Source organism: Rhodnius prolixus, unplaced genomic scaffold, assembly GCF_049639745.1.
Source record: "Rhodnius prolixus isolate KJV_2025 unplaced genomic scaffold, Rpr scaffold_2, whole genome shotgun sequence".
Classification (NCBI taxonomy): Eukaryota; Metazoa; Arthropoda; class Insecta; order Hemiptera; family Reduviidae; genus Rhodnius; species Rhodnius prolixus.
In genome coordinates this window covers 13,462,245-13,487,715 of record NW_027411592.1, presented here as the reverse complement: position 1 = coordinate 13,487,715, position 25,471 = coordinate 13,462,245, and the positions used below count along the sequence as shown (strand labels likewise).

At 33.2% G+C, this 25,471-nt stretch overlaps 1 protein-coding gene across 11 annotated transcripts in view; it reads right to left on the bottom strand.

Annotated features, from left to right (window-relative positions):
• Positions 1–25,471, bottom strand: part of LOC141448995 (uncharacterized) — a 61,478-nt gene that overhangs the window by 8,960 nt on the left and 27,047 nt on the right. For 8 of the 11 annotated variants that reach the window (XM_074117955.1, XM_074117956.1, XM_074117958.1 and 5 more), the window contains 3 exons: positions 23,298–23,463; positions 12,577–12,683; positions 4,971–5,159 (listed from right to left, as the gene is read on the bottom strand). In XM_074117955.1, the coding sequence (XP_073974056.1) occupies positions 4,971–5,159; positions 12,577–12,683; positions 23,298–23,463 (462 nt within the window). The remainder of the gene's footprint in view (positions 1–4,970; positions 5,160–12,576; positions 12,684–23,297; positions 23,464–25,471) is intronic. The other 3 variants (XM_074117963.1, XM_074117964.1, XM_074117965.1) reach the window with 1 other exon arrangement.

Genomic DNA, 25,471 nt, shown 5'->3' with positions numbered 1-25,471 from the left:
ACTTAGAATTCACATGTTTTTAAATGAAAATATGTTTTTTATCGAATGTTTCCCTCGATAATCGAATCGCTCGAAAAATGAAAAATCGTAGGAACCACAAAACTGATTTGTTCTAACCAACCTGTATGGTTCGAAGATCTTGTCAAAAAGAGGGTCTAAATCCCCTCTCTAGGAGACATCTATTGCAATATTCTCTCCCTCTTTGGCACATCGACAACTTGGCAAGGATACCATAATAGATGCAACTATGTATCCATAATAGCATCTGCAGTATTACTTTTTATTACAATTAAAACGCGCAACTCTGAAGTCGATGGCGCCCAGGCCCTTTTCAGTTCACTGGCATCCATCAGTCGGTATTCTCCGTAGAGATAACTTTCTTTGCCTTCACTGAGCGGTAAGAGACTTCTAGGAAGGGAAAATCTAAGAACAATAACTGGACTCGTACCCAGGACCTCCAGGTGGAAATTTAGAGCACTAATCACTAAGCTAATTCCTTCCCTTAATGGGCTGGGTCAGAGTAATGCCTAATTTATAAAGTGGGAAAAACAAAATCCAAAGACGGTCCACTCCGGATTTGCTCAGATTCAAAGCTGAATAAAGATTATTTCAGTTATAACTACAATTACGAGCCACCATCGAGAATAGAATCAATGCTCCCCTACAACTGGGCCCCTAGCTGATCATCTGACTGCCCCAGTTCAGATCTCAAACTGTTTCTCTGAATCGCTAAGAAATTCAAGCAATGATTTATAACATGGAGGTATGGCGGCAGGGAGGGTGGTAGAGAATGTTTTAAAATGTTCACCTGCAGACATTAAACATGATTTCATCTTTAGATAACTAAAAATCTTCAAAATAAAGCAAACAAACTGAAAAAGAAACAAAAAAGAACCTAGTTGATTTTGTATCTTTTAATGCTTTAGCTGTAATGAAATCTTAACTGTAGAAGCTGTAACATGTAACTGTAAAACATGCTTCAAAACAAGTATCTTCAGTATAACTTAATTTCGAAAATTTATTACGGTCTTTAACACCGCCTAACAAAATAGGCAAAATTTCCTCAGATCCTCGTATAAGACTTAAGAGAAAGAAACAAAGTAGGATCAAGTGCTTACATACTAATAGATGTTCTGTTTACCACTAGCGTATACAGAAACTAAAAGTGATCGTCTGACTTCATTATTAAATTCGTTGAACAAAATTGCATTATAAAAGGGCAACGCTCTACTGCAACTGGCTAAAGAAGGTACTGTAAGATGAACGCTAAAATGGACTGTATTTAAATTTCTGGACTGTGATGAACAAAAAAACAAACAAACAATAAAATATATATTTATATGGAACATGGAAGCAGGAGTAGTAAATGAGAGCGACGCTCTATTTAATATGAATAACTTCATTCATGTTGATAGAGTGAATATTACACAGAGTCACAATACGTAGATTAGATTCAAATGAATTCACCATTTTATTTAAAGGTTTCAGATAACTGAGGGTGCTATCAACAAATACAGTATCCTCTCCTCTACTGCTTCTGAAAACATTGTTGGGCCTCTTGAAATGTATTTGAAAAATATGATCCTATGCAGCTATTAAAATGAACCTAATATGTTCCTACCTTAAAAACGAAGTTTATTCATAAAAATATGATATATAATGAATCAATTCTGATCAGAGATACTCAATCAGTACTAGCAAGCGCCAACAAGATGAGACACAAGAGCATTGAAAACCTAATTTCAAAACATTTTGTATTAAACCCAATATTACTAAGAGCATAAGGAAGTAAAAATAGTCCTTAAGGAAATATAGACTACTCACTTTGCACCTTGGTGTCACTGTAGTTATTCCTCCACAATGCAAAAACACTCTAAAAGCTTAAGATTTTTAATCAAATACAACATGAAAAATTGATTAAAGTGTGCTACTATTAAGATGTATTTATGTTACAATCTCTGAATGAAAAAAACAAACATAAATCACCATTTGCGTTAAAAATTACTTCAAATTGGTAACTTATAAGATCGATCAACTGATTCAACTTCAATTGAAACTGGTACCAAATTGTCAAGTCTTGCTTAGAGAGAATTCTTCAAAGAGACCGGCAACAATTTCAAGCTTTTCTGTGTATCTCGATATGTGAAAACGCAATACAGAGAATTTACAACAGTCTGATAATTCTACTTAAGACAGAAAGAGATAATGGAGCTTTCAGTTCTTTGAAATTTAAATTTGATGACTTTCTCATCCAGCTGTATTTTTCTGTTGAAAAGAGCTGCTTTGTAATAGAAAGAGCATTGTCAGTCAGCTACAAGAGAGTCAATGAATACTAATGACCCTATGTGGTTCAGTCATTAAACCCAACCACTCTGTCACATGTGGCTGGCCACATCTATTGGCTGAGATGTAAATCCACGGATACAAAGGGAGCGAACACTTGATCAAGCTTGGTGATAGCAAATATTGCATTTACATGTAAATTTTATGTCTACAACTAAATTTATAAAAGATAGTATATGAAGAATCTTTTAAACTAGAAATATATTAAATAAATTCATTGTATCAATAAACGGAAGGACAATTGTGTAAGGATCGATCTCCAAAAGTGCACGGTAAGGAGTACATTGAAAACCACCAAACTTTTGGATTCATCCAAACGTTCCAACCTTCAGAGAATTCAATCCTTTCAATCCAAAATCATCCGTAAAATAGTTAATGCTCCGTTCTACGTTTCAAATTTAACCATCTATTGAGACTTTGAAATAACTGAAATACGTGAACATCTAAAAAATACATTCTGCGAAAAACAGAAAATTCTTCGGCAATACGCTAATTTCTTGGGAGAACAATGCAAGTACTTCATGCCTTAATGCAACACTTCAGAGAGAACCGTTTTATACTCTTAGAATTTTTTGTTTTCTGTTGCATTTTCTATATAACTTAAGAGTTGATCTGTATTTTCTAAAATAAATTCAAAACATCTGAAGAAGTGACATACACTACTCGGATCTGTTTTATACTTATTATTATTCTTGCCTATATTGTTTACCTCTATTTATAAGGAAAGTAATACTAAGCTTACCTTAAACATGAAATTGTTGAATATGACAAATAAATGAAAGGAATAATTTCAATTTACACTATCCACCTTTTTGTAAAGAACAAAAGCTTGTGAGTAATAAAAGATTTTACTTCAAGTAATATCATAAATTTTATTATTAAATTCAAAACCCTAAGCCTGTATGAAGCGAGTTCACTGAATTTATTCAAAATTTACTTTATTTTAAGCTTTTTAAATAACGCAAAAATCCTATAACACGAAACTAGAGAGAAAAAAAATACTCACGTTTTGTATAATAATATCTTTTCTAAATGAAATTCGATTATGAAAATGATTGAATAATGAATAATCCATAGTCTACAGCCCTTCGAAATTCCAGCAAATAAGAAAGTTGTACAGGAAGTGAATTAAGTAATAAAAGAATGTATGTAATAGTCTTAAATAAACTGAGTAGTTATGCTTAATCCATTAAGAAAATCGTACAAGGGCAGAAAAAGTCCCTAGGGAAAGAGCGTCTTCTAATGATCTTAAAAGCAGCGACAAATACTCTTATAAAATTAAAAAGAATTTCCGTTGAAACATTTACATCGCATAATATGATCGTTAGGAAATAGAAAAAAAGAGAAGGTGACATTTAATCTTTACTCACACTTTCGAGTTAGAATGGACATTTTTCCAGAGCTACAATGAAGTTGAATGATGCATACAGAACTTTACGCTCAGACAAAACAATAAAGGCAACTAGTTAATTGGATTACAACATCCAAATATACTTTCAACAAATTTACTAACACCTTTCAGGAAACTACGCAACAGCCTAGTGGTCATAGATTCAAAGTCATCATATAATTAAAAAAAGAGTAATGCAATTTCTTAGTTTTTCAACCCTATCGCAGCGTATAAACGGTTTTGGGGTACTTTAAGTGTGGAAAAAATATCAGCACTTAAACTCATCAAAATTTTCTTGACCAATTGAACCATTATTTTCTCCTTTCAAGTTTAAAATTTCAATTATGACATTTTTATAGACTATTTGGTCTCAGAGAACAATAAATGATAACGCACAACATCCAGAGTAAAACAATTTGGTGATGTCTTTTTCTCATTACAATTTTCGACATTTTAATTTAAAATTTTTTCAAATCATCGCCAAAAATTGGAAACAATATGCAGATTGCAAATCTACACATTACATCAATGACTTCACAGGCGCATTTTTCGGTTGTTTCCTGGAGAAATGTTTCAAATAATAAAAGTTTGTACATATCAAGTGTAAGAAAATCTTTAGAGCCGTTTTAGATAAAATCTAATAAAAAAGAAATATCAATCCAGTAAAGTGGTTAATTCAGTTGGGACATTTTGATCGCCAAGTCAGTCTCCCTGATCGAAACACAACTGAAAGATCAAGTTTCAGCTTCTAGCTATTTTTTGAGCGCGTACTCAAACCCACAGTCTCGCTATTATTCTAACACCTAATAATTTACCCAATATTTCTGATTTATGGAACTTCAAGGGAACTGGTACGACCGTGATACTTTTCTTTGAGCTAGTAAAAAAAAAAAGAAGAAAAAAAAGTAAAATCTGGGCAAACAGGATCTCTCCTAATATTCTTTGGAAGAAAAAGTGACATATGCACGATAACTGGACGATTTAGTCCTACTCTGCGATGACCACCTTTCTTTAAGAAGACAAATTAATGATCATCAACATTATTATATCTAGTGCGGACCACTATAGGCCTTCTGGGTTGTTGCGGTGTAAGCTTCCTGAACTATAATGGAATCTAATCTAATATAATTAATCAATACCTATGCAATATTTAGGATTTTTTTTTTTTACCTGACAATACAAACCTAAAAAGCTATAAAAGGTATTTTTAATAAAAGAATGAAGTTAAGTATCTCACAGGGGGTGGTAGTGGAGGCGGTGAATGTTCAGTGTTGGAAGCGGAATCTTCAGTCTCCTCGGGTACCACACTTAATCCATCCACCTCAAATTTATCTTTATTTGGATCCTCTTGCTGGGACTCAAGTTCATCAGATTCCTCACAATTTTCTTCCTCATCCTCATCATCTTCTTCTTCGTCCTCTTCTTCCTTATTCCAACAAAAATTGTGCATGTATATTAAATGCAAATGTAATAAATACAGATGTACAAGTACATAAAATTGAATAAATATAAAAATAGAGTAAGAATATATTGATTGAGTGCTGGACACACATTTCCAGTTCCTTAAGTTTCCTCTGATACAATTCTCGGCTTACTGGAAAGATACAAAGCATCAAGAGGAATGGATTAATATGCATTATTATGCAGCGGCACACTGTGATTATGATATTTTTCCTCTTTCCCTAATGTACAGTGATGCGACAGTTGTCTGCCCTCAAGAAGTTAGCACTTATCGATTTCCCTATGTATATTGGAATGAGTTTTGGAGGTATCACTGTAGTGTTGTTGTCCTTAGATACCGCAGCGAACCTTAAAGACGATTAAATTACAAGTATAAAGACTGGCAACTATTGTAATCACAAAAAATCTTTTAGGCAGCAATAGATCTAATTTTTTAGTCGTAGCTACATAATCTGCGTACAGTTACTTCTTACGTGACTGGGTCTACATATGATCGCGAACATTCACCACTATCTTAAGTATTTTACATTACGAGTAAGCGCTACATATGTTCGCTGATTCAGTGGATATTTTGATAAATTCAGCGCAATAAAAACAAACAAAAACAAAACAAAAACTACAGTTAAATGCAACATATCATCCAGTTCTCTAACTTAAATTTGGCACCAACTACAACTAAATGCCAACTCTTTTGTTCTCCTAAACCATACAGACATTTTAAAATTTATTAATACTTACAATTATTTTAGGAACTTATGTAATAAAGTAGAGAGAGAAATATTAAGATTACGAAACCAGGCTGAGACAGTTAGTATGTCATGAAAACAAATATTAAATATAGGGTAGCTGAAAATAACTTTAATAAAACAACTATATGTTTACAATATTTTTTTTTAATTTTTATTTTCACAATTAAAAGTTTCATAGGTACAAATAATATTTTTGCGCTTATTATTTCTCTTTATCTCTAACAGTATTATCGTGATAAAAAATAAAATATCCATGTATTCAACACTTCTTTAATGTGGTTTGTGGGCATTCTAGAAGTGCCATAACAATTTGTAATTTAAAAAAATAAAGGGAACAAAACATTTTTAAAAAATATAACTGGAGGTAAAACTAAGTCATCTATTTCCGAGAACTTACTCCGAAGACATCTCCAGAAATGTCATATCGCTTAACAGTAGTAGACTAGTGGCGAACAGTATAAGAATATTGAATCATTAGCTAATGCATATTAAATTATAAAACAGTTTTATATTGAACCGCACGACAATTTTCTAACAATATTTTTTTTATTTTAACAAAATAATCCTAACTTTACTGATTATGTCTTTTAATTTTGAAATAAAATTCAGTCTTGGTACTTAAGGCTACCTGAAGCTCATGAGATGAAAATTTAACAAATAAATAGTATATCTTACAACTATTTACTAGATCTTAGTAATTTTTTTTTTTTGTATTATTAAGTCTCTACTTAGATATCTTATATCTATTGTTATTTAGGGAAACCTGCAAAAAAGATAATGATCGCCGAAATTTAGGATCAATAAAAAAAGCTACTTCAAACAAAATTTTTTTATACTCTTAAATCACAACAAGCCAAGTTCACATTAAGTGGTTTTTATTGACGTACGGAAGCATTATTTTGCTTTGTTGAATAACCCTATAAACGATGCTTGATCGCTGGTTCAATAACTAATCGAAAGAAACAACTAATCTTTTCCTAAAAAACGTTCAAATCATCTCTCCTTATTGCCGTACTATTCAGTATCCCTCCTACGAAACCATCGTCTCTATTTCTTTCCTCTAGAAATGTGGCACAATAGACGCTCTGGGGTCTCGGTGGCGCAGGCTTCTGATCAACTCGTAGAATCTTATCTTCTGAAGACTAAAAAAAATATATCCTTAAGAGTGTTCTGAAGATAGAGAGACTACCGAAATTGTACGGCACCAAGGGCTACTTGCATTGTCCCAAACAATTTACTGAACCTGATCGCTGATTCAAGGAGAGAATCTGAAGACGAAGTTCACCAAGATGCAAACCAACATCAATACAAACCTGTCACTGACCAGTACATTAGGGTATCATCTAAACAAGATCTACAACTAACAATAATGTCAGAACTTGATTAATTTTCATAAATTTAATTAATAAAAAGCAAATAATCACCTACTTATTTAAACGCCGATTTATTTTAAATATAAGTAATATAAAATTTTAATTAATGCTATGCTTATCATGTTGAATGTTTGCAATTATTGGGTCATATTAAATTAAATAAACAATTGATATCGCTTTAATATCTCCTCAGATTATGAAATGTGGGTAGCAGTAATTATTCAGAGAAAAGTATATTATCGAAAAAATATGACTTGAAATATTATTATAATACGCGCAAAACAACCGGGATAGAATTTGAACCCTTTCAATTTTTATTGATTTAGGATCTTTTATATTTGATTTTGTTATTGAATTTTTTAAAAATTTGTCTTCGATATTAAATATTATTAGCATAAAATTCATCAATAAAATAATCATATTGCGTCATCTTATTGAAATTATGCTTCAGTATATTTATTGACACGGGCTTCTCAAGCTAAATGTAGTTAATCAAGAAAATATAAGTTTTTAATTGGAAAAGTGAGAATTCTTTTTAAGTTTAATTGCCGCAGATTGCGAAGAGAGCAAAAATAAAATAAAAAAAGTCCCTCTTAAAATTATGGATGACGCAGCATATTTAATTGCAAAAGCCATTAAATCTTCTGTGGAAAAAACCATATTTCCTGTGCTCACATCCTAATTTAATTTAAAAAATTAATAAACCAAATCAACATTGTAATGATCCAAATTAATATGGCTTTTTTTATTTCGTCATTTATTTATTTAATTTTTAATGCTGCCAGATGTACTTTAAATGATTTATAACCGACATCTTAATGTATTTCATGCATAAAATTAGTTACACTTAATGTGTTGCTCGTACGCATATGCTAACTGATGTACCAGGTCATAAATAGATCATTTATTATTACTCTGATTCGTATTTCATTTATAAGAATTATTATTACACTAATTAAATGGCAATTACAATAAATATTTCCCTTATTTAAAACTAACTTCAGCTAAATTAGAACGTCACATTCGAAGATGTATCTCATCTACGTACTAACGCATGAAGCTCCCTATACTCTGCCAGCCTCTTTTTCTTACTTCAGATAATTCCTCTTGTTTTACATGCAACCTCTCAAATAGTGCTCGGCTTGCCTCTCCTAAGTCCAGACACTTTCCCTCAAGCATACACTAGGTCCAGTCAAGACCCATCGCACGACCCTGCTCCCTATTCAGCGGAATGTGCACTCCACTATCCATTCATCCGTTGATTCCAATTACAGGATAACCCTTATTGAATCGTTCGCAAATGATTTGGCTGGCCTAGTTCCGCTAAAGGTTTTTTTAAATTTTCATCTCACTAGCCTGAACTGGCTTTTAAATTATGTTCAGGATGGACGCGTGAGTACCAACTTAGATGAAGAACTATACACTAAAGATTGACACCTCTCACACGCATAACATACATAACGAGTCTTACATCAGGGATATTGAAAAATCGACTACTAGAACTATTGATAAATGAAGTGATTAGTACTCATCCTGTAAGCCGAGCGGTTGGAGGCGAGAACTGCAAAGCTAGAAATCACAGGAAACTGTAATACGCTTTCCTTACACATCCACCATAAAATATTCACTCAAAATCAGTCGCCGCTGGAATAGAAGATAATCTATGGTTTCTATTTTCCAACGATTCTTTATGTGCATTCTGACATGCTAATAACAGGAATGTATGATAATTCCATATATATTAAAATATCCTCGTACATCTAAATAAAACAAAGTTCTTCTTTGTTCAAATCTAGAACTGAGGCTGAGTTAGGAGTGTATATGTAAAAATTGCTCCAGTTAAGATTAGGTACAAAGGAGAAGAGTAATGAGATTATATAGGAAATGGTGGACTAAATTAATTTTAATAAATTTTACTTTTTCTGTTAAACTCGATCAATAACAAACATTACATCGTAAGAGATGGCACTATCCCTTTTTAATTAGACTGTCCGTGAAGTTATCATCTTACCTGCATTGACTTACGGCACCAAGACTAGGGTTAAAGAAAAATAAAATAAAATAAGATAAAAATATCAAGACAAGAAGATTGACCAATTCAAGTTTGGGTATGTCCTCTAGGTAGTGACTGATCCTTTTGTGAAACCCTTGCGCTGAAAAGAAGGTACACCCTGCCATTTAAGGCTATTGGGGCTCCCAGGCAACGGGGCAGTTACTTAAAGCCAGATAGCATTATAAAAGTTCATCTCATAAACCTTTGTTAATCAAGGCAAATAGCTTACTTCCATCGAATGCTGGGTGGCAAGGAGCCTAGATCTACTCCAGGCGGAATTCCTATTCCGAGTCAAATTGGCCTTTGGCTTTTCACATGGTAGGCTTCAAAACCAATTCCACAAGTGAATCCTCTCTGAACTTTTGAAAGGAGAAGGAAGAAACGGCCTTGTAAACCTGTTTGATTGCAGTGCAATCGTTGATCTATGGCATTAAACTTTTACTTTTAGAGACCACAAAAGATGAGAGCACAAAGCATCTGGTGGAAAAAATGAATACCTTATGCAGAAAGGAGATTTTTACCTAAGACACCTTCTACAGGTTCCGCACGGTATTATCTTTTGCCACCTTATCTAAAGTGAAATCTAAAATGTTGTCAACAAGAAGAATTAAAGTAATTTTAGAAGTACTTATTCACACAATTCGCTAATAATATACCTAGCCCAGTTGGCCGAATTTTACTTGTTCTAAATGATTTAAATTAATAAAAGGGTTTCAACTTGATATCCAACCAATCGGTTTCCAGCAATTTAAACTAATGTTTTAAATGCAAATTGCTTCAATCTGCGAAAATTGCTCCCTAACCGTTCCTATGTATCTCCGTGATGACAAATTTACAATAAAACCCTTGATAAATGCAATTTATTTTGGGACTTAATACGGTTTTTTGTTACAATTGTTTCCTCAGTAATCTGTTTTATTAAAACAAAAATCAGCGATAACTTTGCAATTTTGGTTTTTGATCAATTATTTAAATCAAATAAAAAAAAAAAAATCTAAAAAAAAAAATTGAGAAACAGCAAAAAGTTAAAATTAAAAAAAATCTCTGTATACAACGTATAGAATTTGGCAAATCTGTATGTAATCTGTGCTAATACTCCGTAATGAAATTGTCTCTTGGTTGGGTTAATAGTCGTCTGGATTTACAACTCAGGTAAGAGCTGGTTGTTCAACTACACGCACTAATTCCAGGATTAGGTCTTGAAAATTATATGATGACATGGAATAGTAAGTAGTCCCTAAGTTCCGCCTGAGGACTTACTTACTAAACATTAAACTCTCGCTTGAATAAATAGATCTCAACAGATCTTAACTAAGCTTTACAAATTAAGATCTTTGCATTAGATAAACTGCTACGAAATTATTCGTTTGTAAACAGCATTATCTTTAAACGACAAATTTATCATAATTTTAATCTAGATCTTTTCATTTGTTCAATATTTCCAAAAATATGTCCATAGTTTGAGGGGGGGGAAGGAATCGAATGTTCTGGTTACAATCTATAGCCCTCTAATAATTGGATCGAATTGAAAGGCTAAAACAGATGTTTTCTTCTTTTTTTTTAATCTATCTCAACTAAAAATAGATTTATCTCAATAAAAAGAACTCTGTTTGAACACTCATAAGACTTTTTCATGGTAAATGTTTTTTAATGATTTCTTTTTTTTTCCAAGTTGAGTCGCATTGACAATAGAAGTAAGCTTTGAATCACAGTTAGGAAAAAGTCGCACAAAAGATTCAGGCCAGGGTTCATTTTGAGCAGTGAAGTAAAATGCAAGTGTGTATATGTTTGAACATAAAAATTTGCTTGCTGAAAAAGTTTAAGGGTAGCTCAACCCTCAAATGGGGCTTACATATCATTTACAAATAGCCACAAACATCTTTTTACTTCAACAAAGATAATGGCTTAGCCAGATTAATACCAGTGAAAGTTAAGAAATGGAATTTCTCATTTATCTCCAAATATGGGATATAATAATTAACAACCCTTAAACGAATCTATTGAAAGCAAAAAAAATCTTTGACTGGAATGCTTTTACAACATTTCAACTTCCCCGGAAACCGTTAAATCTATTTTAACTGCCATGTTTTCAGAAAATCAATGCAAAAAAATTCTCGAACTTTGTAAACAAGAAAAATAATAATAATAAATTTACCCATGTAATACCAATGTCAAACGTTTCAGTAAAATTCGAAATTTAATTTCATTTCTTTTTCATAATAGTATATACGCATATACGAAAATGGATTTTTAAAAAAGGCTTCCTCAAGATGTTCTCAAGGAACTTAATATAAATATAATTAGAATTTTCAACATTAAAATAGTTAAATGATATCATTTTTAAGGCAACAATTAGATTGCAAGTTTTAGGCTTAAAAGAAGGAATTAAATACGTGCAAATTTGTCGCTATAAACCACTTTGCTCTGAATAGTGATAGCGAATAGTAGTGGTATTAAGCGGTTTCAACACTCATTGACACTCTTTCTTACTAAAAAATTATAATTCTAATTGAAAAAATGAATAACAATTCTGAGTTACATCCAACTTGTTCAAATTTTAGATGTATATGACTAAAGCTGCTTTAAATGTGTGGTTACTCTAGTCCAGACTAAAAGTATAATGGAATTCATTGTCAAGTTTCTATAAAAGCTGTTTTTTCTGGAAAAGGTGAAAGATTAAAGTGATTATTTAAAACATGTGCAGTTGGCATGCATGCAAAGTTTAAAGAGAATAGTTAGCGATTTCTGGGAAAATCTGGAAAAAAAAGTGAAAAAGTAAAACAGAATTCCCGTCAAAACAGAACACTAACTGAACTTACGAGCTTTCAGCAAACTTCAGACACACCTGTAGATAGTGAGCGCCAAAAACGGAAAACCTTTTCCCCCTAAAATGTATTTTTAATGAAAACTCTATTTTGAAAATTGGACACTACGGTAATATTTCTTCACATAAGAAAAATGTTACAAATTAAAAGGTGTAACAAAATACAAAATAAAAATCATTTATTACAAAATAAAAGGTGTTAAAAATTAATCATGTTTTTTTAAGTAAATTAATCGGCACATTTCAAGATGTTAGGATCAGCAGCTAGTGAGTCTAGTGTAAGGAAAACAAGTTAGGGAATTTGTAAACAAACATCATTTTAGAAATATGAAAGCTTCATGGAGGAGTGTGGAGTAGAGGGAGAGAATGATACTCGTACTTACTCGGTGTTTGAGCAGTTCCTGCAGGCGATCGCATTCCTCTCTCAGCGCCCATAACTCGCGTCTGAGATGGTCGTTCTCCCTGCGCAGCTTCTTGATATCACTTTGACCTGTAACAGCGGTACGTAAAGACATTACTGATGTTGGCCGACACATCACTACTTGAGAACGGCTCCTACCATACTACTAATAATATCTTCTCTAGGATACCGGCCGCAGCTTCACTAATGCTATGATGCCAAATGCTCGCTGCTACCATTATACCCTGCTCTCGGTCAACCAATAAAAAAAACTCTCTATTAATAAAGATAATAAAAATAAAAGAAGTTATTAAGTGAAACATAAAGCAGCAGGGTGTTTACGCTGTGTACCTATTAATTCCTCTTTATGAGTTTCATTTAAATACTTTTTATTAGAAGCTCCAACATACCAGCGTGGAATTGTTTAATCTTAAATCAACCGACTATAAACTTCTAAATTTTTGCAATCTGTTCAGTTCAACATTTACACAAAACTCAAGTTGTTACATTAATTATGTTCAAACTAAAAGTACCTTAGAATGTTTACTAATTTCTTACAATTGACGCTCTTCTTTCTTTCTCCTTTTACACAAAGAAAAAAATGCGGTAAACTTGCCAAATTTTTTGGATTTTAATTCTTACCAGAAATAGAGAAAGCTACCTAAAAATTTTAAATTAATGTAGATTCTCTACAGCAAAAAGGATTTATTAAGAAACTTTTGACTTTCATTTGTACCATAAATGCACCTTCAGATAGTGCTGCTCTTAGAACAGAGTTACCTTTAGAGAACGTTGTTCGGAAACCGGCAATGTTCGGCAAGGTTTGCGGAAGACAATGATGACACATTTTCAATGGCGCGGAAATAATTTTTGTATTAACATAAAAGTATTATTTTTGTTGTTTATGGATTACTAGCTATTGACATTTTGCACCCAAACGATGATCTGAATACTTATCTAAATATTCCTGTAAAACCTGATTTATTATTAGAATTATACCTTATACCAAAATCATTATTATTCATAGGAATTCCCGATTGACTTTAAACAAATGTACTTGTATGTAAGTAGTGGTATGTTCTTTTTTTTGTTAAAATCTTATTGGGAATTCCTCATCAACCCCTAATTAGGATTGATTATGGGCAAGATTGGTTTGCTATATAAAGAAAGAAAATCTTTTTTTCGAATTATTGTACATCAACTTTCATTTTGACCATACTGTGTCCACGTGATGAAGTACGCAGGACAGGGATGAAATATGAGAGACCTGATAAATTGATGATCAATAATTAAAGAAAGTAAGGTGAGCTAATCATAAATTTATTAAATCATTAAAAAAAGTAAAGTAATGCCTATTTTTTTCAGACGGGCTTTTCGTTCAACTACCGGTTAGGTGCTGTGGAAGGAGACGTATAGCAAAATTAATACAAACAATCGCCAAAAACAAGATAAAAAGAATAAAATAACAACTATAAATAAATAAATAAAATACAACCACACACAACAACAACAATCCTCCAAAAAGTGGTATAAAACCTCACGATTCTCATAGTTTCAAAGACGTAATTATCCTAATTTCTTTGCACCCAGGATGAGAAGTTCAATTATTATTAGAGCTCTCTTCTAGTCCTAAAAAAACCAAAGGAGGTTCTTAAGTTTCAATACGTAAAAAAAACTCCAGTGGGTAACAAATAGAAAGCGGTCAGAAGTAATAGCCGACCTCAAGATGTTCATAGTTGGGAAACATATCTCACCCATAACAATTAAAGTTTGGGAGTAACGCAACTCCAAGCTTTCTTATCGTGCTTCTTCAGAACATGTGGGACTCTATCACCTCTTGGGAAAAAGTTCTGCTAAAAATCGTTGCTATATTTACGAGTTTTGAAACAGATAATACTTTCAAGGGAATCTTCATAAAATACGGCCATCCACCTTACTAGCTAACACTACGTTCATCCTAATTCACATTATACATCTTTCTAAAGTTACTACAGTTTAGAGGTACAGGCATTAAACAACGGACGGATCACTTCAACCTTCGACCATTATTTGCGTAGAAACGCTTAGAGAATTGCTGGTTCTTTCCTTTAGAGCCGTCTCAGCAACATTTCTCCACTTTCCGCCATTGAATGTAAGTTGGTCTTTATAATGAATGATGCCTGGATCGATAAATAACTCGATTTGACAATAGATTTTTGCCTCAGGCTTGGGACGTTCCTATGTACAGAACTCGAGCGGTAAAATTTTCTAATTTATAAGGAACATTGAAAACTTGAGACCGATTGCTAATCGACATTACCCAATGCCTACTAGAGAACATTGCCGACTTAGAATGTAAGTTGGTGGAGATGGTGTGTTAGTAATGTTGTAATGAAAAGCTGGGGACTGCATTATTTCCTCTTCTACCTACTAAACTTACTAATTATTTACTGACGGTGAAAATTCAGAGATGAATGATCAGAAATCAAAGCGCAATCCTGAGGTTCATGAGCAATGGATGATATGAAACAAGTTGGATTTAAGGTGAAAGGGATTATACAGTCAAATAATTTAACTAAGTTTAAAAACAGAATGGATTAAAAAAAGATACTTCAACACTTGAGACATTCGAAGCACAAAATCTAGTGTATAAATTATTTTTTTTAAAAAAAAAAGAACTTTTACAAGATTCAAGCACAGCAAGCGATGAACAAAAATTGGTAACTTCATCACAAAGCTTATTGACAAACTTTCAAGATTTTCCTCTCCTTATTCTTCAAAGTTTCTGATGTAAATATTATAAATTTAAACTTTATTTTTATAAATTCAATGTTTTTATGTTATTTTGTATTTTCACTTGTTCAAAAGCAACTTACTTAAACTCATATAATGGAAGAATGAATATGATTATAGGGTTTAATAAATAAATAAAAAATGCAAGAATTTTCGCAACTTCTGAACTTCTACTGGATGTAAATTGTTAATTGTAACATTTGAGGAGCATAAATGCGAGAGAGAGATTTGCAATGGAGTTTGGAACAGGACTATTTGGAGATAGTGACAAAAACTGAAAACCAAGACAAGATATTCTTTTAATTGTGTAGTGAGTAGTCCAAAGATAAAACATCATACCAGAGGAATTTTGCTAACTGAATGTTCTTAAAATTAACTTGGGCCAAACAAATATTGAAAATCGGCAAAGGTTTTGGACGCAAATTAATTTTAAGTTCTGGTTGATGGCGAAATAGCAGAGGAAGTTAAAGTGCTCTTGATATCCTTTTGGCTAGTTAGCTCTTAAAAATATGTTTATCTTAATTAAATAATAATATTTCTCGGGAGCTAATGATTGCAGCAGCAGTCGATGAGCTCGATAACAAAAAATAAAAATAAAATGAAAAAATAATAATATATCTACCAGATCGTCTAACTAAATTCATTAATTATCATAGCACGAGCACGATTTAGCAAAGATAGCAGGCACTTCTTATTTGGAGAAATCTTATGTTCGAATCTATAACAACCATTTGGTGCCAAAAGAACAGCATTAAGTTTAAACTATCAACTTTTGGTGTTGCGCAACAAAGAAAGAATAGGCAAATTAGAAAAATTGGGTTTATAGTATAATACATGCTTCAGATTCATTAGGAGTTAGTTTTGGTAAATGGCCCACAGTTTTTATTTTTTGCAGGAAAACAAAAAAAATACAATTTCACCGAAGTTGAATCTGGATTGAAAGTGAGGAATCCAGTAGCTGTCCGAAAAATGTAAACGATTAACAAACAAATATACATGTATATAAAAATGAATACATATCTCTGACATATCTAGGTCTACAAATAGAGCTAGATATTTGTAAAGAACTATTTTAAAATCAATGGAGAGAATGAGATGTTTATTTTTAGATATCCATATATCTCTATATAGATGGGAATCTGGGATCTTTCTAAAACGTATGTTAATGCATCCGAAATGTATAGAAGTAATCAATTATACGCTAAATGAAATTAATACAAGAGAAGGATTTTGTAGAAAACGAGTTGAGAAAATGTGAAGTAAAATGTATGAAAAATCAAAACCTCTAAATCTCTCACTTCTAAGAAACAATAGTTTACATTTTCTCCAACTAAACAGAGAATCCACTCTTAACTTGACTTCCTGATAGCATCCAGTCCTTCAGAGCTGAACTGGAACGACTTCATGTCCCCTTTAAAATTCTCAGGAAAGTAAAGTTACTTCTTAAGGCTCCATTTGAGAAAATCCATCATCACACGCAGCCAATTTGTAATCAGTATGTGCGGGATTAGATATTTAGCCCTTCACTCCTTCTTTGTACGATTCTCCTGAGTATTACTTTCCAGCAAATCTTCAGAGTTGCTGAGCTCTCCAACTGAGCACATACCACATAAAAAAGCCTCCGGCTAAGGTACTCAGTTAAGTGAGCAGTTGCTCGCTTTCTCAACAGAGCTTCGGTTATTTAGACCCTGAATGTCCAGGACATTCATAACAGTATCTCTCCTAATCACCGGAATGTTCTGATTCAAAAAGTGAACGCCTATTTACGTATAGGAAGTCTAAAAAACTTTTATTAATTTGGTCTAATCAAGCAGCCAAAGAACGTGGCATCCCTGAAAAGAAAGATCAATAAAAGAACTAAGGAAGAAATCACAAGTAACTGATGTTCTCCACGACGATTTCCTCCAATTTTAGCAAAGAGAAAAAAATTTGCAAGTTTTCCTGAAGCATAGAACTAATTGCAATAGTTTGTTTGTCTTTAGATTTATTTTGTTTACACTGGAACTTCTGATGAAAGATGGCCTTGCCTGTAACGTGTGAAACGTTGACATCTTCGCTGTGTAGGGAAATTCGTGATTACAGATAACAGTAAGAAATCACAACTACATCGTTGCAACAAAACATGAACACATTATCATAAAAACATTCATCAATTTACCTTCCTCAGAGCCAGTGGGACAGCAAAATTCTGATATAAATATTATTCAAATGAAAACCTAAAAAAAAATCAAATGTTTGTCAAAAGAATCTAATCAAAGATTAACTAATTCTTTCTTAAAAAAAAGAAAAAAAAAAAAAAGATTTCTCTTTGAAAGCAATTTGGCCCCAATTACTATCACAGAGAAAGAAACAAAGAAAACTGAAAGTTCAAGCATAACTTTTTATAAGACCATAAAAGAGCAAATGCAGATTAGATTAAATTAATAAACAATCGAGAAATTTATTTAAACAGAAATCAGATGAAATTTGCGTTTAAAATGAAATAAGTTTGTTGCGAAAAAAAAATCTTGAATGAAATTTTAAAATTAATTTACAAAATTAAATAGGGAAACATAATCTATTAAATAGGGAAACATAATCTATTAACAATCCTCCTAACAATTCACAAATATACATTCAAAATAAATGGTTAATTGTGTATTATGTAGAAGCGAATAGGATGTTGATCTGGTTGAATTCTAAAAATACCTAGACTACTGTTTTTTCATAATGTTGACCTTACAATGCATTATTTTATTGCACCGTAACTGAACACAATTTTCCGCATTAAAACTTTCATTGTAAAAACAATTATAGCAATTGTAATTACACATTTTCTTTAAATTACATGGCTAAAGTGAAATATAGGAAGAAGATTGAAGTTAAATTTTCAACCTAAATAATATCACATATCTTTTGGAGCCTTCCGTCATCAGCCATCCTTTCCTTCAACAAATGCAAACATTTCATCAGTAATAAAATGCTAATTTCCTAAAAATAATGTTTTAGGAGGATGTTTCAATTAAAAAGAATAGTTTATATTTATTTCCTTAGTTAGCATTTATCTTTATGTAAAAAGAACGGAGATGTGTGTTTTCCAGAAATCTGTAAAATCGCATTTTCTTTAAGTGATTTTTCTTTGATTAATTAAGTCTTTAACTAAATTATTCTGGCGTGACATCATGAGAATCTTGTTCACTGATGGCGCATAAAATGGTCGATTTTCTGGGAAAATCTTTCAAATAAAAGTTGCAGCTACCTGTAGCTCACACCAAGTACATCAAAATCTTAGAAGAAAACCTCAAATACTGATTAAATCCAGATAATTAGTGAGATTCAAGAGGTCTTAGACCAAAACCTTACATTTTTTATGTTTTTGATTTGTCCAAAAATACCTCAGTGAACTTAAAGCGAGATATTCTTGGGAAAACCCAAAACAAAGAAAATTTCTTCATACTTTTCCTTAAGTTGTGCACTGAATGGCAATGTTTTTTCCAGAAACATTATAATACTTCCATTGACTAGAATTAAAAGAAAAATATGTACGTACTCGATAAATGAATCACCTTCGTAGATGTTTTAGATTTTTTTGGGCCACACCAAGTGCGATGGTCATTAGCAATTATTAGTGTTCATTATTGAAATCCTAGACGATAAAAGTGTACAACGCTTTCAGAAAACATATTCAGCTGCTCTGCTAATGGAAGTAACAGCTGCATAATGTCTACAATAAGACCATATTGACTTGGTTAATTGTACACATGAAATTACATGAAGTTGTTATCCCTTCTTATCCAAACAATTACTTAGAAGTACTATTTATTCTAAGAAGTCAGGGGTTGTCACATTTCTTGAGAAGAACCTATTTAGTTTGAATAGTTTAAAATATTCATTTAAAACCTTATATTGTCCCTTAGAAAATATTACGAACGTTTCTAGAGGACAAGATAAAGAAGTTATATTAAGCATTTTAGAACAAAGTTATATTGCAAAATGTGAGTTCAGGGCATTAATGAAAAGGAAATACTTTTTATACAATAAAAATATGGAGTGGAAACTGACACCACTTTCATTTACTGCAATTCTTGTTGTTTCTACTAACCCGAATTTTCTTTAGTTCCATTTTTAATACATGTAAATAATCCCGACTTTGTTAAAAACCTACATTACACGAAATGAATTGGGAAGCTTTTAAATTATTCTGAAGTATCGCAGAACTGAACTTAACTTTTATACAAAAATTATTAAATAAAGTTGTAAATGAAATATATGAAAGTAATTTATACAGGTTAAGAAAAAAAAAAAAAGTAGTGTAAATATTTAGAAACCCATTCGATTCACTTCTAGTGACTTTTCGTTTGTGAAAAAATTTTCAAATATTGGAAAACCCCAAATCTGTCCAGATGAGGAGATGTAGTATGGTGAGATTTTAAAGTGGTAGATTGGCTGTTTACGAAGACTGATTTCCTAAACGTTACTGAATAAAAATGTAGCTGAAGAAATAAATGGGTAGTTCAATGCTGAATAACAATATATATAGTAACCTTACCTAATGGGGTAAAACCCCAAATCTATCTGACCAGAGACCTTGAACCTGATCTTACTTCTCAAGTAATCAAACAGAGATCAATGGAAGGTCTCTCCTCTTCTCATATACACCTCAAACAAAAAAAGGTCTGGTACGAGTCCCATATGTATGTTATAGATGTATTGTGAAACTACAATGCCTCCCAAACAGTAGTTTAAGTGATGCCCTTGAAAGATACAGCAACTTCCGATTACACTTAAAATCAAACAACTTTGCGACCAAGATGAATGAATGGTGTCAAATTGGAAACTTTACTTGCTCTGAGTGGTGATGTATTTGTGGTAAGTAGCTGATGTCAGTGTAGAGGGGTGTGTTGCCCGATAAGCATAGTCAAAGGTGTAACTTTAATAGCTATTGCACGAGTCCTGCATGTTTCACTTCCTACAAAAATAGAAGAAAGTTCATATAAAGGTATTGCCCGTGTACATTAACATATTTCTTTCGAAATTCCTCCACGTTTCAATTACTTTATTTTTCATTATGAATTTTTCTAGAACTCTTGGGAGGGAGCAGCTGCCTCAACCGCCTCATCTTACGCTGAACCTAGAAGAGTTGCACGGGAATCAAACCACTTTTTAGACCTCATGTTCACAGCACTAAGGAAGAAAGTCAATAAGTGACTCCAGAAAATGAGACCTGTAAAACGACGAAATCCCTAAAGAGGCAAGTCAACTTCTCTCTCTGTTCTTCCATACGTGGGTCTCCAAGTTACTACAGATAGCCTAAAACGGCGAGAACCACGGTATGTATCTAGGGAACGAAATTTTGTACAAATTTTCTACCAGAAGAAATGATAACATTATAGATTACTGCCCTAAAAAAAATAACCAAATCGTATTAAATGTATTCTTTTATTACTCAGACATTTTAAAACATTACTTATTATTTGTCAAATAAAAGAATACGAGAACGAGAAGATGAAGAAGATAAATATTGGCAGATGGCCCATACTTCGAAGTTGGCAAAAGCAGGAGCGAACGGTGAATAAACACACGAGAGTAAAAAAAAATAACAGCCCAGGTACGTGACGTTGGAAAATTTTTACCACTTCATTCTATATAACAGAGTTTACGGAAATACCCAAAATAAAAACTGATCAAAATTTGTCATTAAAAGAACCTTTCTATTATAAAATCATTTTTATAGTATGCTCTGAGAAAAGAAAGCATTCATATATTAACGTTGTTGCTTTCCAATTAGCGAGGAATTAAATAAAAGTCTTAAACCAATTAAATGTAACAATAAGAGAGAAAAATCAAACTAGAATGTAGCAAGAATCAAGTTGACAGAACATCTATTATACATTTAATAAATTAACACTATCAGCACTGGAGAGGAAATGTTACCTAGACGCCACTGGCCCTTCTCAGAGGTGTTTACAAAAGTGGCTGCAAAGTTACTATCACTTTATCCGCTAAATATGTTTTTGGTAATCCCCTCCATAAGAAGTAAGATTTTTTTCCCATGGAATGCAGACGTTCCCAAGTGTACGCTCTGAAGTTAGAAAATGTTTGATGGTCAGTTGTGCTTATCTAAGTGTTAGCAAAAACGAAATAGTTACCTACACGAATTATCTCTGCAGGCCCTATTCGTACAATCCGGACGGTTTCCTTTTTTACCTCACGAGGTTAGGAAAGTCACAAGAGGAATTAACGATAGGATTAACTGACGACTGGTCAGAGCTCTGGGATAGCACGCTTGTACAGTTAGTGCCTAGCAGGATACTGTTGGATCCTTTTCCTAGACGCCTCTACTATCTACTCTTTGTGTGTTTGCCTTTTCCTGAGGTTCTTAGCAGATGTCCTGCAGGAACATCTTTAAAAATGTTTTAAGATGACTTTAATAGCACAGTATTCACATTGAAATCTGCCCTTTTTTCAATACTGTAGTGCTATTTGCCTCTATCTAAGGCTGTCATATCTCCAACAGAAATAATAGTATTAACCTGCTGAAATGGATAATGAAAGCACATTAAAAAAAATTCTGCGTAAGAATTCGTTATTTACGTAGATGATTCTTTTTATATTAAAGAAGTGTACAAATTTTAGGTCATTGACATCTGGAGCAAAATAGGCTCCCAGATATTGTTCTCTCGTGATGAACAACAGTATTCATCAAGAACATTAATTAATGAGACTTATGTGAAAAGTTCATACATTGGACTAGCGACAGGGCTTTGCAGATCACCACTAAATTCAAGTAATGGCGGCTACTTTACTCCGCTGGAAGGGATTTGCCGATACTGATATTAGGTTCTTCACGGATAGCCAGGCTGCAATTAAAGCTCTGACCTCTCCTAGTAAGAACCAAATTTCGGTCAATTCTTGCCATGCTGCTCTCAATTCGTTGGGAGCTTTGAATACTGTTTTGGTTGCTTGGTCCCCTGGTCATTCTGGGATTCCGGGTAACGAACTTGCTGATGAAACAGCAAAGGAAGGAGCTGCGATGATAACAATGACTCCTCAGCCTATTATCCCTGTATCCTATCGACGTTGTAGAACAGAGGTGGAGCAGTGGATTTTGAAAGAACATCGGAAACGGTGGAGATCCCGAACTGACTGCCGCCAGGCTAAGGAAATCCTTGGCCTGTCAAGAACGGAAATGGTTGGTTTTAGCAGGTCCCGGATCCGCCAGTTGGTTCAGGTGTTGAGTGGACATGCGAATTTAGCGTATCATCTTTTTAAATGCGGCCTTATCCAGTCGCCAAATTGTGCTGGCTGTGGTGAGTCCGATGAAACTGTGAGGCACTCGTTGAGGTGTGCCCAGTTTATTCTAAAACTAGATTCCTCGTCTTCGGAAGGTCAAATGTCTCCCTACCGGAGATTGTAGCATCTGGTAATCTTAACGAACTCTCTAGGTTTATTCAGTGCACTGGCGATTGATTCGTCAAGCTCCCTAGTGCCCTGTTGCTACTTTTTTAGGTTACTATATTAGCATCTGGCAACTTTTAGCCGGATTTGTTTTTCTTTTAAACCCCGGTATCTCTCATGAGATGAGGGGTGGACGGGGAACAATGGGCATTAGGATTGCCTGCGTTCCTTCCCTTTTTTTTGGTGGAACCGCCCGTCTTAAGGAATCTAATCTATGTGAAAAGTTCATACATTGGACTAGCGACAGGGCTTTGCAGATCACCACTAAATTCAATTCAAATCCTGTTATAAATAATTGTTCACTTTTCTTTTAGAAATTATAGTTCCTAGCGGCTGTACTTCCTAAGTGCTGGCAACTGCACCAACTTGCACTTGTAAAAAACAACCGTAATTAATGGAAAGCTTGTTTTACACTGAAGATTATTCGTACATTATTTACGCAAAAAAATAAAGTAATATAAAAAAAAATGCAAGTGACTCATCCATGAAACTAACCCCTTTCAATTTCTGCATTAATGTTGATTGTCCTGAGCCTAAGTTCTTCATTTTCGTAAATCATGCCACGGCTTGAGTTCCTGTCCAGTACTCTGTTCGGCTTGACATTCGCGTCTCGTCGCCGAGAACGGAGCATTCCAATTCCGGAGCCACATCCTGACATAGACTGGAACACAAAACAAACAAATTGAACTATTGCAATAAAGTTAAGAATATAATACAATTGTACTAAATATACATTTGACTCAAATATTTGTTTATAGAAATATTTCATCCGTAAAATGTGATAGTGAATGTTTTCTGTTCCGATGGTAAAGTATTATCAGAGATTTTTTCAATGACAGGTGAATGCTGAAAAAGACAAATTCGTTAAAATGTCTAATCTAAATCCGAGTTGTATTTCGAATATGTTCGATTTGTGAACAAAATGATCGCAGGTTATCAAAGATTACACCAGCTCTTAAGCAGAAAGGAGATAGAAAAAAAGGATCCTTTTAAGAGATTCAAAACATGTAAATTTAATATCAAAATTAGAAACAAAATAGCATGTGTGATGTAACTAGAAGTTGCTTTGTGAAGTAAAAGAAGTAAAATAAAAATACGTAAAAAATATTTCTTGTTAAATAACAAGCCCTCCTTGTAAATAAAGAATGCGATAGCAATCATTTTTTATTTACTATATTCCGCTTAAACCACTGGGGAAAAGCATAGCCTTACATCGTAGAATTTGTTATTAATGGGAATGAAAGGCACAGAGCAAGTATTATTGTAGGAAGAAGACGTTATTTTTTCCCTTTAAGTGGAGCTCTACTTTCTAAAATATTACAAAGAGCTAAATTACTATTCGGTTTCCTATTGATAGACAATGCATCATCTAAGATATGATAAAGAGATAAGCAAAAAATAATAATGAGTACCCCTTAATGTTTGGGGAATAGAGATTTCTACGACAATGATCTAAAACTCTGCACGCAGCGCAAGAAATTATGCTAGAAAAGGCCAAAGAATGGCATTGGCAAAGCTACGTTTAAATCACGTTCAGTTCTGGCATGCATCAACGGATTCGTGATTAACTGCAGCTTCCCAATTTCCATATTAACTCATGGGTTTATTGAAGCAAAGTAATCGCCATATTTGGGCGAGAATGCTTTAAAAGTAGTTAAGCCCAAAATTGAACCAAGATTTTCCAAATCAAATGGAAAAAATTAAATCATTTTGCACTAGCCATTATTCATAGAGCCTAGCTTGAAATTTAGAAAGAATCTTTTAAAAAAATATATATTCGATTCAAATGATTACAGAACAAGGGGTGACTGGACATCAGGAAGTAAGGAAAAGAGTTCCTTTGAATGGATAGGAATAAACAGAACTTTTTTCTAGAAAAGATCGACACACTTAGAGGGCATTGCGCATGCAATAAGAAAGTAAGGATATCTTGTCATAATGTGATTCTTTCTGGTCCTTCCGCTCATCTATACGGGTTAGAGTTTATACCGATTCACTTTTGTAAATTCGCTGATTCTAAAGAGAAAGATCACAACTACTCTTACGCTATTTCTTGTCACTAATCCAATTCTTCCTTTTCATATGGCCACCTCGAATATCTTTCTTGTGCAGAAAAACCGTTGTCTCTCTCATCCTACTCCGTAGAAAATCTAGGAATCTTAATCTTCAAATAATGCAAGACAACAACTGTAACCACTCCTTACATCTTAATTTCTATTTTGATTGAGCTGTTAATCTTTAAAGTTTCTTTTAAAACCTTTTTTCAAGTGAGACAAAGCTGTGTCCTAAGAGTAACCATCTTTCTTCTTTAAGTTCTCGAAGATATCTTTCTGGTTTCTTCAACAAAACATCCGAGAAACGTTTGTGTAAATTCCACATTGTGTATTAGGTGTACCCATTTGCAAGCAACTTATCCAAAATTGTCACTAAAAATTATGCCAGATATCTTCAGGTTAGAGAACTGCGAGATAAGAAATGGGATTGATGGTCACCAAGAAGACTTCTTCCAAATTGGTCTTCGCATAGCGCCCATTATTCTGAGCGACAAGCTCGTCCAAGTAGTTTCTTTTTCTGGGGCGAGGTTTCTCGTTTATTGAAGAACCTCTATTTAAACATAAAATATAGAACCTGCAATCACAGATCACATCCATCAACCAACAGAAAGAAGC